The 15,198-nt window shown below is 39.0% G+C and overlaps 2 protein-coding genes across 3 annotated transcripts; both read left to right on the forward strand.

Annotated features, from left to right (window-relative positions):
• The first annotated feature begins 1,294 nt into the window (after positions 1–1,294).
• Positions 1,295–10,745, forward strand: si:ch211-266g18.6 (synaptotagmin-like protein 2). Of its 2 annotated transcripts, XM_026999922.3 has the most exons (15): positions 1,295–1,489; positions 3,387–3,532; positions 3,839–3,917; positions 4,378–4,423; positions 4,560–4,602; positions 4,754–6,145; positions 6,495–6,580; positions 6,715–6,819; positions 6,969–7,141; positions 7,807–7,903; positions 8,047–8,208; positions 8,421–8,499; positions 8,605–8,704; positions 9,756–9,961; positions 10,060–10,745. In XM_026999922.3, the coding sequence occupies exons 1-15, from the start codon at positions 1,362–1,364 to the stop codon at positions 10,197–10,199; spliced, it is 2,982 nt and encodes a 993-aa protein (XP_026855723.2). In that variant the 5' UTR covers positions 1,295–1,361; the 3' UTR covers positions 10,200–10,745. The 2 variants fall into 2 exon arrangements, with proteins under 2 accessions (XP_026855723.2, XP_081578103.1); XM_081721977.1 differs by lacking the exons at positions 1,295–1,489; positions 4,378–4,423; positions 4,560–4,602; positions 4,754–6,145 and having other exon boundaries at positions 3,512–3,532.
• Positions 10,746–10,826: 81 nt separating this feature from the next.
• On the forward strand, positions 10,827–14,203 carry gja1a (gap junction protein alpha 1a). The gene is made up of 2 exons (XM_026999831.3): positions 10,827–11,321; positions 11,648–14,203. The coding sequence occupies exon 2, from the start codon at positions 11,814–11,816 to the stop codon at positions 12,885–12,887; it is 1,074 nt and encodes a 357-aa protein (XP_026855632.3). The 5' UTR covers positions 10,827–11,321; positions 11,648–11,813; the 3' UTR covers positions 12,888–14,203.
• The last annotated feature ends 995 nt before the right edge of the window (positions 14,204–15,198 follow it).

The raw sequence follows: 15,198 nt of genomic DNA on the forward strand, positions 1-15,198 counted from the left end.
TTCCATGTGACGGGATTCAAGATGAAGATCCATAGCCTTGTGCTGTGCACAAGATGAGGCTAGGGATCGTCACTTAAATCCTTTCACATGCAAGTGAAGGAAGTGATTTTGGGAGTGATTTTGCACCATTCAAGAAAAAAAGGTATAAAATCAGCAAATGGGAACTTTCATAAATGTCAGTTAAATATACTGCAGTTTAATATGCTGTAGTTTATGTCAATCTTTGTTTTTTTTTTGTTTTTTTTTCAATCTCAATGTCTTCTAGCAGGCTCCTGTTGACTTTACATAAAGGGTGTGGTGTATAACTTTATCAGACAGTGAACCATAACATCACTATGTGGTGCCACCTAGAAGATGATGACTTCCCATTGGCTCTTCTCAAGAGTTCTTTCTCATAATTCTTCAGGGAGTTTTCCATTGCCATTGTCAACCTTGGCTTGCTCATTAGACATCTGATCTGGGATTAAGCTATATAAAGGTATTTTTTGGGAAAACATCTATGGTAAAAAGCACTGCACAAACACTGAATTGAAGTCAATTCTAAATGCACAACTGTGTACTTAATGTTTGAGATAAGAAAGGCATCTGATTCTTGTGTACTTATAAATATACCATGACCCACAGGATTTCATATATAGATTACCAATTTGTTGATTTGTTTGCCTATTCCTTCATTGATTCATTCATTGAGTCATTGATTCATTCATTCATTTTCCAGGTGGACATTTGTGACCACATAATATATTTTCTAAGCACCTCAATAACCCCACTGAAAAATGCATGTCAGGAAGCATATAACCTACTTTATGACATTTTTCAGAAACAGCTGCTACTATACAGGAAGTAAAATAAGATATCTGAGGATGTCAGTGTCAGATAAAATCTTGTAAGGTTCCTGCCTCAACATTCAAAAGCATTCTGGTCTCCGTCAGCACTCCTGCTTGGGTGTTCTGGGTAATGGTCATGTCCTCATTAATCTCTCATGTGCAAAGTATGTATGACCCGGCTCAATGTCTGCCATTTAGCAAACTACGAGCGTTTCATTGCTGCACAAACTGTATTTTTTTATCTCTCCTAAGGACAAAAGGTTTTAATCCGAGGGTCTTTAAGCAACCTGTTAACGTATTACGTGAGAGAAACTGTGCGCTCATTGTCTGTTATGCACAGCCAGAGGCGCTGAATATGCGTGAAGACTCACAGACACTCCTCCTAGCTCCAACAAGCACGCCAAATTCAGCACCCTGGGTATTAAAGCAGCTGAAAAGCGTTTAGGAACTTGTCTGTGCTCCACGGACGCGGGCAGCTCTTAACTCTCGGAGTGCAAGTCAGAAAGCAATTTTTCATTTTGCAAGTGTCACAAGATGAAATCGTCTAAAGATGCCACCATATTTATTGACCTGAGCTTTCTTTCTGCCGAGGAGGAAGGAATAATTCGCCAAGTGCTTCTACGAGATGAGAGTTTAAAACGGCTTGAAATTGGACGTGTAAGGTAGGCACATACTACGATTCTGGATTCCGTTGCCCTGACTCAGGACTACGTACAAATAAGCATGTTAGGTTTGTGTACCTATGCTGAGTGGTGGATTTCATGGGAAGAAAACGGTTATTTTTGTTGTATTTTGTTCTTAACCTGTCATCGTAAGAAATAGATTTCCATTAAAGTTACTGTATTCATGTCAGGGTATGCGTCAGCACAAGTTATATGCGCTGCAGCGGTGATTAAATGTGAGGAACCAGAGGAAGTTTTAGTTCGCTGAACAAATTGCGGAAAAAACAAGAACATGGACCATGTAAACTTCGGACCAGTTTTTTGCATTGCTACGTTGCATTCACAACTGAAAACGGTATACTGGGTTTAATTCTGCCATATAATATCTCATTTTAGATTTCCATACGCAAAAGTTCAGTAAAAGTCATTTTGTGATCATAAGTCTATGTTTGTTGGTTATTATTATTTCTTTTAACATGATTAGTCCCCATTTCATGTACATTAAGATATTTTTCATATATATTCACAGACTTGTAAATGCACTGGACTCATACAGATACTGTAAATAAGATATGTATTTTAAGTAGCTATTATTATTTTATTATAGGCCTAAATGTTTTTGTGTCGATAATTGATAGTTCACATGTGTTCTATAATGTCATATGGCATTCATATAAGGATTTTGCACATAGGCTGGTAACAATGATCCAGTGATATTAATACATAATAACATCACTGTGCCACTTCATCTAGGTTATGAATATTCAAAATGTGTTTTATATGCTTAAACCACCATATACCGATCATATACGCTATGTTACTACAGCCAGTTTATTTAGTTATTAATATAGGCCTACGTTACGATACATAAAAGTCATGGTTAAGTTCACACCACAATTTGGATATCACGGTTCGGTAGAATGGTGGCAAAGCTACAAAACCCCATTACAGACAGTAGTGCACCTTATAGTTCGTTCCACTTAGTCTAGTATAATTCCTCTTGAGGTAGTTGGTACGGCCTGCAGTGTGTCAAGCAGAACAATGTAAAATGTAAAACAGTGAACATACACCCTCACATAGGACATATTTCTATGTAGGGATGAAACAAAAACAAAAGGCAATAAGTCACAATCAGATACAAAACTGAAGCGCATCTCTTACGTTCTTAAAGTACAAAAGAAATAGAATAATTAAAAAATAATTTGTTGCATTTATGCCAGGCTATATTTCAATATTTAAAGGCAAATGCACCATGCTACCAATAACATTCCTTGCGCAAGGAATGTTATACTAATACTATATTTGCCTTCCTCTGTAGCATAATTGGATAGGAGCGTCTGCCAAATACACGAATGCAAATGACTGACACATCTGGGTGATACTGCTGAATATGCGTTAGCATGGGCATGTATTTCAACCTGAAATCTTCTGAAAGAAAATAATCTGAAAGGAGCAGGCGGGACTTCCAGCTTGTGTGTGTCAATTCTCCACACGAACTATCACGCATTCTCCACACGAACTATCACGTGCGTATCGTGACAGCTCGTGGCGCATACAAATAGGCCTATCTACACTCATTACACGTTATAATCAATGGAACAAACTTAGACATACATTACCCGAGACGTAACACTTCTTGTAATTGTAGGTCTTAAGCAATGACTTGAAGCAAAGTTAATTCACTTATTTCTACCTGCAGGTTTGTTCTAGATAGGCCTAAAGAATTTTCTCTCTCTCCAAATCTAAATCGAATTTAACAGACTTTCAGTGTCGTTCTTTCGGTGAAATTGTGGATAGTATTTAAAGTTTCACTTGGATCGGCCTTGTTGGACTGCCGCAGTTACGTATTTGGCAGGTAATCTAGATTTTTTTATTTTATTTTATTTTTTAACATTAGGAGGCTGAGAAATTCGGTCCTTGACCGCAAGGAGCTAAAGGTTTTGACAGGAGAATGGTTTGAGGAGATCAGGGCTAAGAGACACGGACGCCAGCCTGACATCTCAGCCGTGGTGAGGTCCTCTATCAGATGGAAGAAAACAGCAGGTACCTAATTATGCTGTTAAGAAGCTTAAAGGAAGATTGTGTTTCCTTCATTCCCCTTTCACTACTCCAACACCTGTCTAACTAGTTACAAGTGAACATCCACTCTTTTTCAGGCCCCTGGCTGTTTATTATTTATTTATTATTTTATTATTTGTCAGCTCATTTCAATGTTAAGGGTTGAAAATGAGATTCTTTCAGTTCACACCAGAAATTTTTATAAATTATTGCTTATCAAACTCTCAGTGTAGAGGTTTGTCACACTTCTTTTTGTCGGTTTCTTGCTTATTATGCTCTTTCTTATTGTAGGACATAATCCAAACCCCTTCCTGCATGCTGTGACTGAGGACAAAGAAGAAGAAAAGGAACACAGCAAAACTTGCCCAGAGTAATATACTTATTTTGTTTTAATAATCTGCTAAGCAAAAGATTGAAAAAAGACCGCTTACTGTAAATGTACTGGTCAGAGATGGAGGGTGTGAGCTACATTAGTCACATAATGTTCAGTGTTCAGATATTAACTCAGCAACCTCACAGACATTAACTCATCAGCCTCATGGGCCTATAATGCTGATTTATAGTAATAAACTGAAATACATGCAGTCAGAAAGGTGTTATATTTAAGCATCATCCCAATGCTCTTTTGTTGGCCACTGGTACTGCATGCATAATATTATTACTGAAATGACTGTATTAATGACTTAAGCAGTCATACATTCTTCAGGTATTGTGGGGTGTGTTTGCAGTATCATCTAAAGTTACAAGCAGGCTGTGTTTGCATAACTGGATATTGCAATACAGTTATGAGCCAAGTAATGATTTACTGAACATGATAAATATTTTTTTAGATTATCAGATGACCCCAGATCAGTCCACCCAGCTCTCAGTATAGAGGTTTTTATCACACTTCATATTTTATGCATCTCATTCAAACATTTTCTGTGCAAAATATATATATATATATATATATATATATATATATATATATATCTTTACTAACATCTACATCTATAACCATTAATTACTATAGAAATGCCGGGCATACACAAACAAAGACATCAGTTTGGAAGACGGTGAGCTTTTTTGTGGAAAACATAATTTCTTTAGTACACAAGGCACGTGTATTATAGATCTGTTAAACGCCGATGTGAAAATCCTTTATAGGTGTAACATATTTTAAATGCAAATTTTCTTTTCCTGGAACTATTTTTATAATTTTTACAGAAACCCAGCTTGTTCAGAGTCCAGCCAAGAATGTTCATTTTGAGAATCCTTCTCAGAAACCTTTCAAGAAACCTACTGAGAAACCATTCATTCTAAGAAGTTTGGCTAATTTCAATAATCCCATCCTTGGCACCGCTGACCTAGGAACTAAACCAAGAGATGAGCCTAAATGCACAACACCTCCTGTGCTGTCTACTCACCTTGAACCTGTCCTGGAGCAGAAGTCTAATTCAGCAGTTGCAACAAACACATCCACAAATGCAGTGACTCCAGAGCCAAGACCAAAGATGTCACTCCCTCTGGCAGAACACAAAACCAAACCATTTGAGGAGAACTTAGTGAAGATCTCCCCGGAGGCCAACAAAATAGGATCGACAGAAGTAAAGACTAGACATAAACTGACAGATGGATGTACACCTGTTGAAACACTGGAGATAATATCTTTCAGTGAGCCACAGGACACCTCAAGCCAGGATCAAGCCTGTCATCTTGGCAGAGCTGTGGAGACAAGTAGCACTGAGCCAAAGGTTGAGGATGACAACATAATGAGCTCTAGGAAATGTGCAGAGATAGAAGTGAAGCACAAGCAGAATCACACCAAACATATGTTTGTGATGAAAAAGGACAGTCCTGCATTTGAAGAGGAAGTACTCATAAGTCAGTCAATTAATTGGGATCCAAAGAGGGACCATGAATTGCTTGCTGTTTCTCTAGAAAGGCAAGAAAACTCTGATGAGCTCCCCACAGTTTCCTCTGCTGAGATGATGAAAAAGCAAGTGTCCCCAAGTAACACTGCACAAAAAATACAGGATAAAAGACATGAAATAGAGAAGGATGAAATCCCAGTGGCAAATTTCAGAATGTCATCTCCAACAAGAATGGATGTATTAAGTGTCGATTTAAATATGGAAGAAAATGCCAGTATTCCTGAGGATCAAACAGAGGCACTGAATGACCTAAACACACCCAAAGGTGCCATTTTAAACCAAAAGAGGTCAGCAGACATAAATAGAGACATACTTACAGAAGTAGTTGTGAAAGATGCAGTTCCTGGAAGAAAAGGGGACTTTGATGTGGAACTGAGGGATTCTGTAAGTGCTGATAAAAAAACTGAATCAAAGCAGACAAATCAAATAAAAACCTCACAAGTACTGTGCTACAGAGAACAAAGCCATACTTTTTCAGAAGTGGCTGATGTTATGAGTACTTCCAAAGAGGACAGCAGAAGAGAAAGTGATATTCTTGCCAGCGTGTATGAACGGGCCCTCAGGACAAAATTGCCAATGTCTAAATACACCTCCACCCAAAACCCAAAGCAGGAGAAGACAGAAATTGGGATTCCTACAATAGTAGTCATGCCATCTGAATCTGAGGACCCAACCCAAATTGAAAGTATGCAAGTTTTATGTTCTTTATAATAACATTTTGCATGAGTTCACTTTTGATTTGTTGGGGCAATATGTTCAGCAGCAAATTCACCACAAGTATTTTGTTCGGTTTTACACAAACAGTACTAAACAGTCCCTCCCTCTATTCTTTGTTTATGCCTGACATATCACTTTCCATACCCATACATAAACTTTCGGTGTCAGATTTCTTTGGTTTAAATGCTGACATTCTAGGAAAGGTCTACGTGTTCTTGACTTTGATACACCCAGTATTAGTTTAACAATCTTTGCTCATACAGGGTCGCATAAAGTCATAATTGTTGGCAAGGATATTACCTGTTTTGCTTTCACAGGTATGGCGAATGGGTCACCTGAGCCAGATGCCTCTGTAAAGGTTGCCATACCTGTTGCTCCGTCTTTCATTGCAGATGTTTGGGAGGTTAGTCCTTTTTCATCCTGTTTCAGTGTTGCATTTTTGCAGTACCTTAACTCTCTGGTGCAGTTTATTTGGTCAAAGTGAGGGATCTATCGCTCAGTTTCAGTGGTCTGTCTTTGTTCTTCTAATCCATCCAGGATGAGGGAGTGGATTCTGATAATGACAGCAGCTCAGTGTCCAGCTATGGATCTGATCACTCTGGAAGAAGGCCTATTTCTGCAAGCACAATCTCAGTCACAGAAGTGAGCCACATCGAATTTTCTGTTTTTTGTATTTGATGTTGAACTTTTGCTAGTTGAAGTTTAACTGTGATTAACATCATGTATATTGTGTGTGGTTATCGGGTTTTGGTATTATAAGACTGACATCCTGGGCTTTCTTTTTGTCCTAGCGCTCTGGTAGTTTGCTGAGTGTGTACAGCGATGCCGGAGACTTTGGCAATGTGACAGTGCAGGGTTCTGTGGAGTTTGCTCTGATGTACAGCCCACTGGGAGAGCTTGTCATTATGGTGGAACAGTGTCAGGACCTGGCCATTGCAAACCCACGTAAACAGCGCACAGACCCGTGAGTTTCTTCAACCCAAATGACAAATGTCTTTTATAAGATGAACTATGCTCTACCACTATACCATGGAGAGCAGCAGTGAGAATGTACACTGTGTAGCCATTTTATTAGGAATTTATTAATAATTCCTACCAGTCTTTTCCCAGTCATTTCTGACTAAAGGTAAGTTGTTTGGTTTTCTATGCACTTGTGCAATGTTTTTACAGCCATCTTTTATGAAAGAGTTGTTTTTCAAAAATGCATATATAATACATATATATTTCAGTATATAATCAGAATGAGGCTTTATTGGCCAAGTACGTTTGCACATACAAGAAAATTGTCCTCGATCTCACAGTGGCTCATAGTACAAAGTACTCCATAGCTGACAATAAAACTTACACTAGTTCAGTACCTCTAACAGACATCTACCACATACACACACACAGTCAGACAGTAACATATATACACACTCACACACGCATGTATGCACACACACACACACACACACACACACACACACACACACACACACACACACACACACACACACACACACACACACACATTCAGCGTTTATAGCATGCTTTTAGGTACAGCTATAGAGCAGGTTACCTAATAAAGTGATCACTTGGTGCAGATGAATAATGTCTACAATTGTGCTGTGTTCCATACTTTTTTGTCAGTTACGTGAAGACCTACCTCTATCCTGACAAGAGAAGCAAGAGAAAGACATCAATCAAGAAACGCACAGTGAATCCAGTCTATGTGGAATCTTTGAGAGTATGTTGGACAGCACAATTTGTCTTGGCTTTATTTTTCTCCTGTCCCATATGCTTCTTCTGTTTTCCCAGTGCATTTGATAACAAGTACAAAATAGATTTGCTGAAAGTAAATGGAGCTCTTCTCTTCAACTTGGCACACAGTACAAAGTGAAGCGTGAAGAATTGCACGCAAAGACCCTGAACTTGTCTGTGTGGCATAATGACTCCCGAGGCAGAAACGCCTTCCTGGGTCAGGTTGAGATCAGTCTGAAGGCCTGGGACTGGAAGCATGAAACCCTCACCTGGTACAACCTCCAGCCCAAGGTCTGGAACCGAAAATATCAATAAGATCAGTTCACAGGTTTCTAGAATTGTTATATCATCATACACTTCCAGAGTCTTAAAGCAATCACTTGATTACCAAAGTGCACGTAGATATCTGCCAATCTATTTTGTTTTGAATTAGTAAATTTACTACCTTAACCATTTTTTTATTTGATATTATACTTATAAGATTATATTTTTGCATGTTATAGAGCAAAGATAATCAGGAATCACCTGAATCCTGTGGACTTTTGTCAATCTCACTTAAGTATGTGCCTCCAGAATCCACAGGTATTTAAAGAATCTTTCCAAAACATGAATTCTTAAAAATCAAACTCACTGTTTAAAATATTGCTAATAATTTGAATTTGTTCTTTGTCTTGTCTCTAACTGTAGGTGGTTACAAACTCAGAACAGGAGAAATTCACATATGGTTGCGAGAGGCGAGGTGTTTACGTAGCCTGAAGACCCAAGGAGTCGACTCCTTCGTGAAGTGGTAAGACGTGTGGCACGCAGGGGTGGAGGAAGTGCCTTCTTCTGTTGTTGAGGAAAGGAGTCGCTCATTCTCTGTCCAGTGATTGTGGTTTGAGTTTGTTTTTAGAGTCTCATTTCTCAAGGCCATGGCAGGCACAAAAATGAAGCTACTGTTTGTTTAAAGGGCAAATGCAAACACCAACTTTATTTACTTTTTGAATCATTCTGTTTGCAGCACAAGGTTAAACCGAACAGAGCTTGAATGGGATGGGCTGGTAGCCTGTTAGGACAACTGCCCTACAGGACCATGCGCAGACATTCTCAGGCACAGATGCTTAAAATGTGACAAGGGCATGTGGTGGGGTGTATAAAAATGCTAATAGGCTGGGGACTGGAAGGGCATTATTATTATTAATAATAATAATAATAATAATAATAATAATAATAATAATAATAATAATATGTTTAATTTATATAGTGCTTTTTCCAAGATCAAGGCCACTTTACATGATAGTACAGGGCATCGGTTCAAAAGGAAAGATATAGAGACAGTGACAAGACAACAAAGATGTAATAGAAGACCAGCAAACAAACATATTAAAGAAAACAGACATCAGAAGGCAAAATATGAAACGAGAAGAACAGAAACCAAACCTACAGAAAAAAAAAAAAATTAAAGCTATGACGAGAGAGCAGTACATGTCAAAACATGTCAAAGCAGTACATGTCAAAAAGACACATTTTCAGTTCAGTTTTAAATGGTGAAATAGGAGAACAGTCACACAAATGTTGAGGCAGGGAAGTTTAGGACTATACACGACACTAAAGGATCTCGCACCCCAAGAAGAGAGTTTGAATTGGGGAAGAGTTAATAGCCCTGTGCCATCCGACCCCAGTGCACGTAAGGGGGTATATTTTTGCTGTCTCAGGGCAGGGGCCATATGCTTCAGCATGTATTGGTCTGTTCTTCCCCACTACCCTTTGCTCTGTCATGACCTGAATTAGCATTAAGCATTCATGTGCACTTCTGAGCACTGAGTGGTAAAGCAAAGCTGCTTGTGTCTGTTCCAAAGTTACATGTTACCAGACACTAGCAAAAAAAGCCGTCAGAAGACCCAAGTAGTGAAGAAGACGCAGGACCCCGTGTATAACCACGCTATGGTGTATGACGGCTTCAGATCCGGAGAGGTACGCGAGGCCTGTTGTGAGCTAACTGTGTGGGATAACAACAGATTCTCCAACCAGTTCCTGGGAGGTGTACGCCTTAGCCTCGGTACAGGTAAACATGCCCTCCTTAGTAAGACCAGTGAGTTAGCTGGGTTAGTGCAGAGAAGCCTGTGGTCTTATTGGGTTTTACTGTCCTCTGTTCACTTGCAGGGCAAAGCTATGGCAAGAAAGTGGATTGGATGGATTCGGCAAATGAGGAAGTTGATATCTGGGAAAGAATGCTAGCAAGTCCAAACAGCTGGGTCGAGGCTGAACTTTCACTGAGGTCTTCGATGGCTCCTAGAAAGTAAGAAGTTCAGGGAGACCGATGCTTGGGTACAGTGGGATTATAAGAGAAGTGGGTTTTTTTTTGGTTTTTTTTTTAACTCTGTACTAAATGTACCAGTTGCCAGCCTAATATATATTAGCACTTTCTTAATAAACACTTTGAGGTTTTTGGGAGGAGTTATAAATAACTTGGTTGAGGGTGTGTTCGTGTACGGCTGATTGATTCACAGGGCCCAGTGAATCATTAACTTTGATGAACTGATAGACAATTGCTTCAGTTTTTCTTGCGTGTGTGTTTGTGTTGGTAATGCGTTGACCAATGTTTTAGAAAATTGATTACATATTTTGATGTGAAATGGTGATTCAGACTCTGGGTGTGACTGGACTATGACTGTGACATCAGATGGGTTTTGCTGTTGTTAAGAGGCTATTATTAATCCATACTGGCATAAGCCTAAAATAAACTCTGCACGAGAATTAAGGGTTTATTTGTACTTAAACATTATTTACGAATCACATTTGTATTGCAGCGTTGTCTGCTCGAAAATAAAAGAAATTGTATGATTTTACGTATTGTTGCTGTTTAAAAATCTTTGTCCGTATACGTTTATAACAGTAATACCATAAAAGACAGATTAAAACTTTAGTTTGTGCAAGTGAAAGTAAGTTGCATATTATTATTTTGTCGCCATTTCAATTTGTAAGACCCGAACAAAATATTTTCATTCACGCCAGGATCTGAAGCGTTTGAAGCTTTAATCTACCCCACGGTTACAGAGCAGACGTCTCCCTTCATTAGTCGAATATCTCCCTTAAAACTATTTATATTACAATTCATGCACTAGATGGCGCAAGACGGTTATTTCAGCTCCTTAGTATCCCAAAACATTTTCCCTCAAAATGTTACAGTCTACGAAGATGTAGGCTAGAGCCGCGTAACGTCTCCTGGCCATGAAGTTTGTGTGGGGAGTCAGATGACCACAAACTTTTTCCATTGCGAGTCAATTCCCCTGTTGAATGCAACTAGGCACGTATATGCAGTTTAAATGTAAAAACGCTTTCTTTAGGTCTCTCAGGGTCCATAAAAAAAAAAAAAAAAGATCTGAAGACATTTTCCGATACACTGGCGGTAGAAGAAACCTCAGGTAAGCCAGCAAACCCCTAAAGAACACAGCGCTGCTAGTACTTTGAACATAGGCGAGAGTTGTAAGAAGGTGTTTATTTTTGCAAAAATAATTGACAAGAAATCGATCATGTTTGAAATTAGTCTCTTGCAAAGATTTGTTTAAAATTTGAAAATTTTATTTGTCAAAATAGGCCGTCTAGTTCATCGAAAATGGTGGATGCGGAATTGGAAAGGATCGCTCTTAAGGCCTTTTGATGCTGGATGACTTGTCAAATTGTGCATCCAAAGAATGTGCGTGTTTAGTATTGTTTCTGGGTTTGTTAAATATAATTTTATTGTTGGCAGGAGGAGTAAGAAGAAAGAAAAATTCATGAATATTTAAAACTACTATTAAATATTCTTCAGACCTAAGGCTACTTGATGAATATACACTCATTCAGAGTGTAAACTTTGAGCGTAACACCTCGCTCAGTCCCCTGTTGCTAAATAGCCTATAGAACGTTTTGTCATCATGGGTGACTGGAGTGCCTTAGCAAAGCTGCTGGACAAAGTCCAAACATACTCCACAGCTGGCGGAAAAGTATGGCTCTCAGTTCTCTTCATCTTCCGGATCCTGGTGCTGGGGACTGCAGTGGAGTCAGCCTGGGGGGACGAGCAGTCTGCTTTTGAGTGCAACACGCAGCAACCTGGCTGTGAGAATGTCTGCTATGACAAGTCTTTTCCCATCTCCCATGTGCGCTTCTGGGTTCTTCAGATTATATTTGTTTCTGTGCCCACCCTTCTGTACCTCAGCCATGTGATCTACCTCATGCACAAGGAGGTGAAACTGAAAAATAAAGAGGAGATCTTGAGAGCCTTACAGGGTAAGGGAAGAGATGTGCATGCTTACCTGAAGAAAATTGAAACTAAGAGGTTTAAGTATGGCCTAGAAGAAACTGGGAAGATCAAAATGAGAGGAGGCTTATTTTACACGTATATAGTGAGCATTGTATTAAAATCGGTTTTTGAGGTTGGATTTTTGTTGATACAGTGGTACCTTTATGGATTCCGGTTGTCAGCTGTTTACACATGTGAGGGGTTTCCATGCCCTCATAAAATCGATTGCTTCCTGTCACGTCCTACGGAGAAGACCATTTTTATCATATTTATGTTGGTGGTCTCCCTGATCTCACTGGGACTTAATGTCTTTGAATTTGTGTATGCAGTCTTTAAGAGAATGAAGGACCAAATAAAAGAGTTGGAGAAGCAGTTTGACAGCAACAGTAACTTCAGGCCTTGCTCTGGAGACGTGTCCAGCGGTTACAAATACTACAGCCACTGCTCAGCCCCAGCTTCCAATCTTGGTTACAACCTAAACACAGTGGACAAATCAAACTCCTCAGACAATTTTGTCAATGAGCAGAACTGGACTAACTACAGCACGGAGCAAAACCAGCTGGATCAGAGGAACTACTGCCCATCCCAGGCTTTTGGGTACTCAGAGAAGATGGCTCTAGGAAAGGATCTTGTTCTTCTTAAACAGCTTGACCCTCACCCGCACAGTCGATCCAGCAGTCGTGCAGGGCCCGATGACCTTGACATCTAGGAGCCCAAGCAGTAACCTTCTTAAATCTCACAGATGGTTTTTGTTGAGTCTATGGGACATTTACAGCATTTAGCTGACACTTTTATCCAAAGCAACTTACAATTATGACTGAGTACAACTTGAGCAATTGAGAGTTAAAGGCCTTGCTCAGGGGCCCAACAGTGGCAACTCAGCAGTGATGGGGTTTGAACCAGCAACTTTACAATTACAAGTGAAGTACCTTAACCACTGGCCACAAAATAGAAATGTGCCCAAGCACCCAATGGATGCAGTTTAAAGAGATGTTCATTACCACTGACAAGTGCTGCACACACTGGGCCACCCATAATGAAATTAAAGCACTAACACTCAATTGCCTCACAGTGCCCCAGCTACTGCTGGTATAGCTCTGAACTTATTGATATGGAGCATAAAAATTACATTCTGTATTTCATTAGTGGGCACACTGTAGTCTTGTATCATTCAATTCAATATTTAAAATATTTTCAGTTTATTTGTATTTGCTGATGATTTGTGTTAAAATGTTTCCATTTTTGCTGGAAGTGTTTTTTTTTCATGAAAGTTGTGAAAATAGTTTTTTAAATAATATATGTTCCAATATTTTATATGTTCAGATTTTTACACAAATGGTAATGCACAGTTTGCACTATGACTGACTTCTGTTGATGTTAAAACACAGTATGGGCAACCCAAAGATTTTAAAAAGTTCTCTTTAAATCTGCCAAGTCTTGAAGTCAGTAGTATGTAATGCACAGGGAAATGTGTTTACACCTTACTCCAGAAATCAGATGTTTCTAATTCAGTTCCTGAGAAACCTGTGCCTAGTGGTGGTGCTTGCCTGGTTTCCTGTGGCTAAACGAACTATTGTCGGATCAGGTGTTTTCAGCAGGAGTAGATGAGAATTGTGGAATGGGCTCTTTGAAGGCTGTAACTGGAGCCTTATTGGACTGTGGCCGCTTTTGAGTTTTTGTTGAAATGTAGAGTTCAATCTTTATGTATCTGTGCAAATATTATAAATGTGTATCAAATAGCTCTCTTGCAGGTCCCAATTTTGGCTTATTGGTTTGTTTGTTTGTTTGTTTGTTTGTTTTATCTTAGCATTTCTTTCCCTGCTGCGGGAGCACTCAAAACCAGACTGAACTATCCTGTTTTTTAATTTTTTCACAATAGTTCCATGCCAGTGAAAGATGGCATGGTAAAAGAGCAATTGTAGTTCCTTAACATCTCTTTAACAAATACATACATTTCTTTACTGGCAATATAATTGTGGATGGTAAAATTCTTTACAGAATCTGAAATAAAACGGGGTAATGATATTCAACTTTTCTTCTGTTCTCAGAGTTTCCTGTTTACACACACAGCTAAATGAAAACACATGTCTGCACTATGCTCTGCCAGCCACATGGGGGTTTGGTCAGAAAAGAAGAAAAATGCATTTGAACTACATACTCAGACTCCACTCAAATACTTGGATGATTCTTAGCAAAATCTGGAGACGTGCATAAATTGCATAATGCACTAAGGCAACAAGGACCTGAATCAAGTTGTAAATCAGGGCTGAATGCCAGAAATATTGTAAATGATCAAAAGCAAATCGCTAAGTTGAAAGATCTTTAAATGTAGGACTATTGGTCAAACATGTTCAATGTTATTTTAGCATTTTAGCAAAGCTTTAAGCCTGGTTCTTCTGCATACTCTAGCTGATATTGCACTTCTAGAGATCACCATAATTACATGTCTTAAGGCTGTGTTCAGCAAGCTACATATTGGTTTTTACTCTGGCATTTTCAGTCTGTTCTAAGATAAGCCTTCTGCTGGTCTCTTATTATGAGGCTTGTGAGCAACTGAAAAACACTGCTTTTGAATCTTTAAACACAGCTCAAAACTGCTGAAATTAGGTTGAGGTTTATGTAGAGAGGTTTATGTGATACAAATGATTAGATTTAGTTCAATGGATGGATAAATGGGCGCTACTTCTATTGCACTAGGTACTCACACATCTAATTGTATTGTATCCCTCAAGGGTCGATTCTGGGCCCTTCATTGTTTAATGTATATGTACTTTTAAAAGCTGATATATTTAATGGGTACGTTTGCTTCCATTAATATGCAGAAGACACCTTGCTATATCTGTCTTCAGCAAGTGATGCCAGGTGGATTGCAGAAATTATCATCCTGTGGCAGTCCCAGAATTTCCTGCAATCAAACAGTTGAACAATCAGTTTGAAGTTAAGTGGAGCTAAGTGGAGACACCTATAGTTGATCATTTGGACTCCTTATCTATGAAAACCAACAACTATATCTAGGTGAT

Source organism: Electrophorus electricus, chromosome 10 (genome assembly GCF_041902795.1).
Source record: "Electrophorus electricus isolate QZ-2024a chromosome 10, ASM4190279v1, whole genome shotgun sequence".
Taxonomy (NCBI): domain Eukaryota; kingdom Metazoa; phylum Chordata; class Actinopteri; order Gymnotiformes; family Gymnotidae; genus Electrophorus; species Electrophorus electricus.

Coding starts and splice junctions, on each gene's coding strand:
- si:ch211-266g18.6 (XM_026999922.3), top strand. CDS start 1,362: ATGAAATCGTCTAAAGATGCCACCATATTTATTGACCTGAGCTTTCTT. Junction 3,533..3,838: donor CAGATGGAAGAAAACAGCAG/GTACCTAATTAT, acceptor TTCTTATTGTAG/GACATAATCCAAACCCCTTC. Junction 4,603..4,753: donor AGACATCAGTTTGGAAGACG/GTGAGCTTTTTT, acceptor TAATTTTTACAG/AAACCCAGCTTGTTCAGAGT.
- gja1a (XM_026999831.3), top strand. CDS start 11,814: ATGGGTGACTGGAGTGCCTTAGCAAAGCTGCTGGACAAAGTCCAAACA.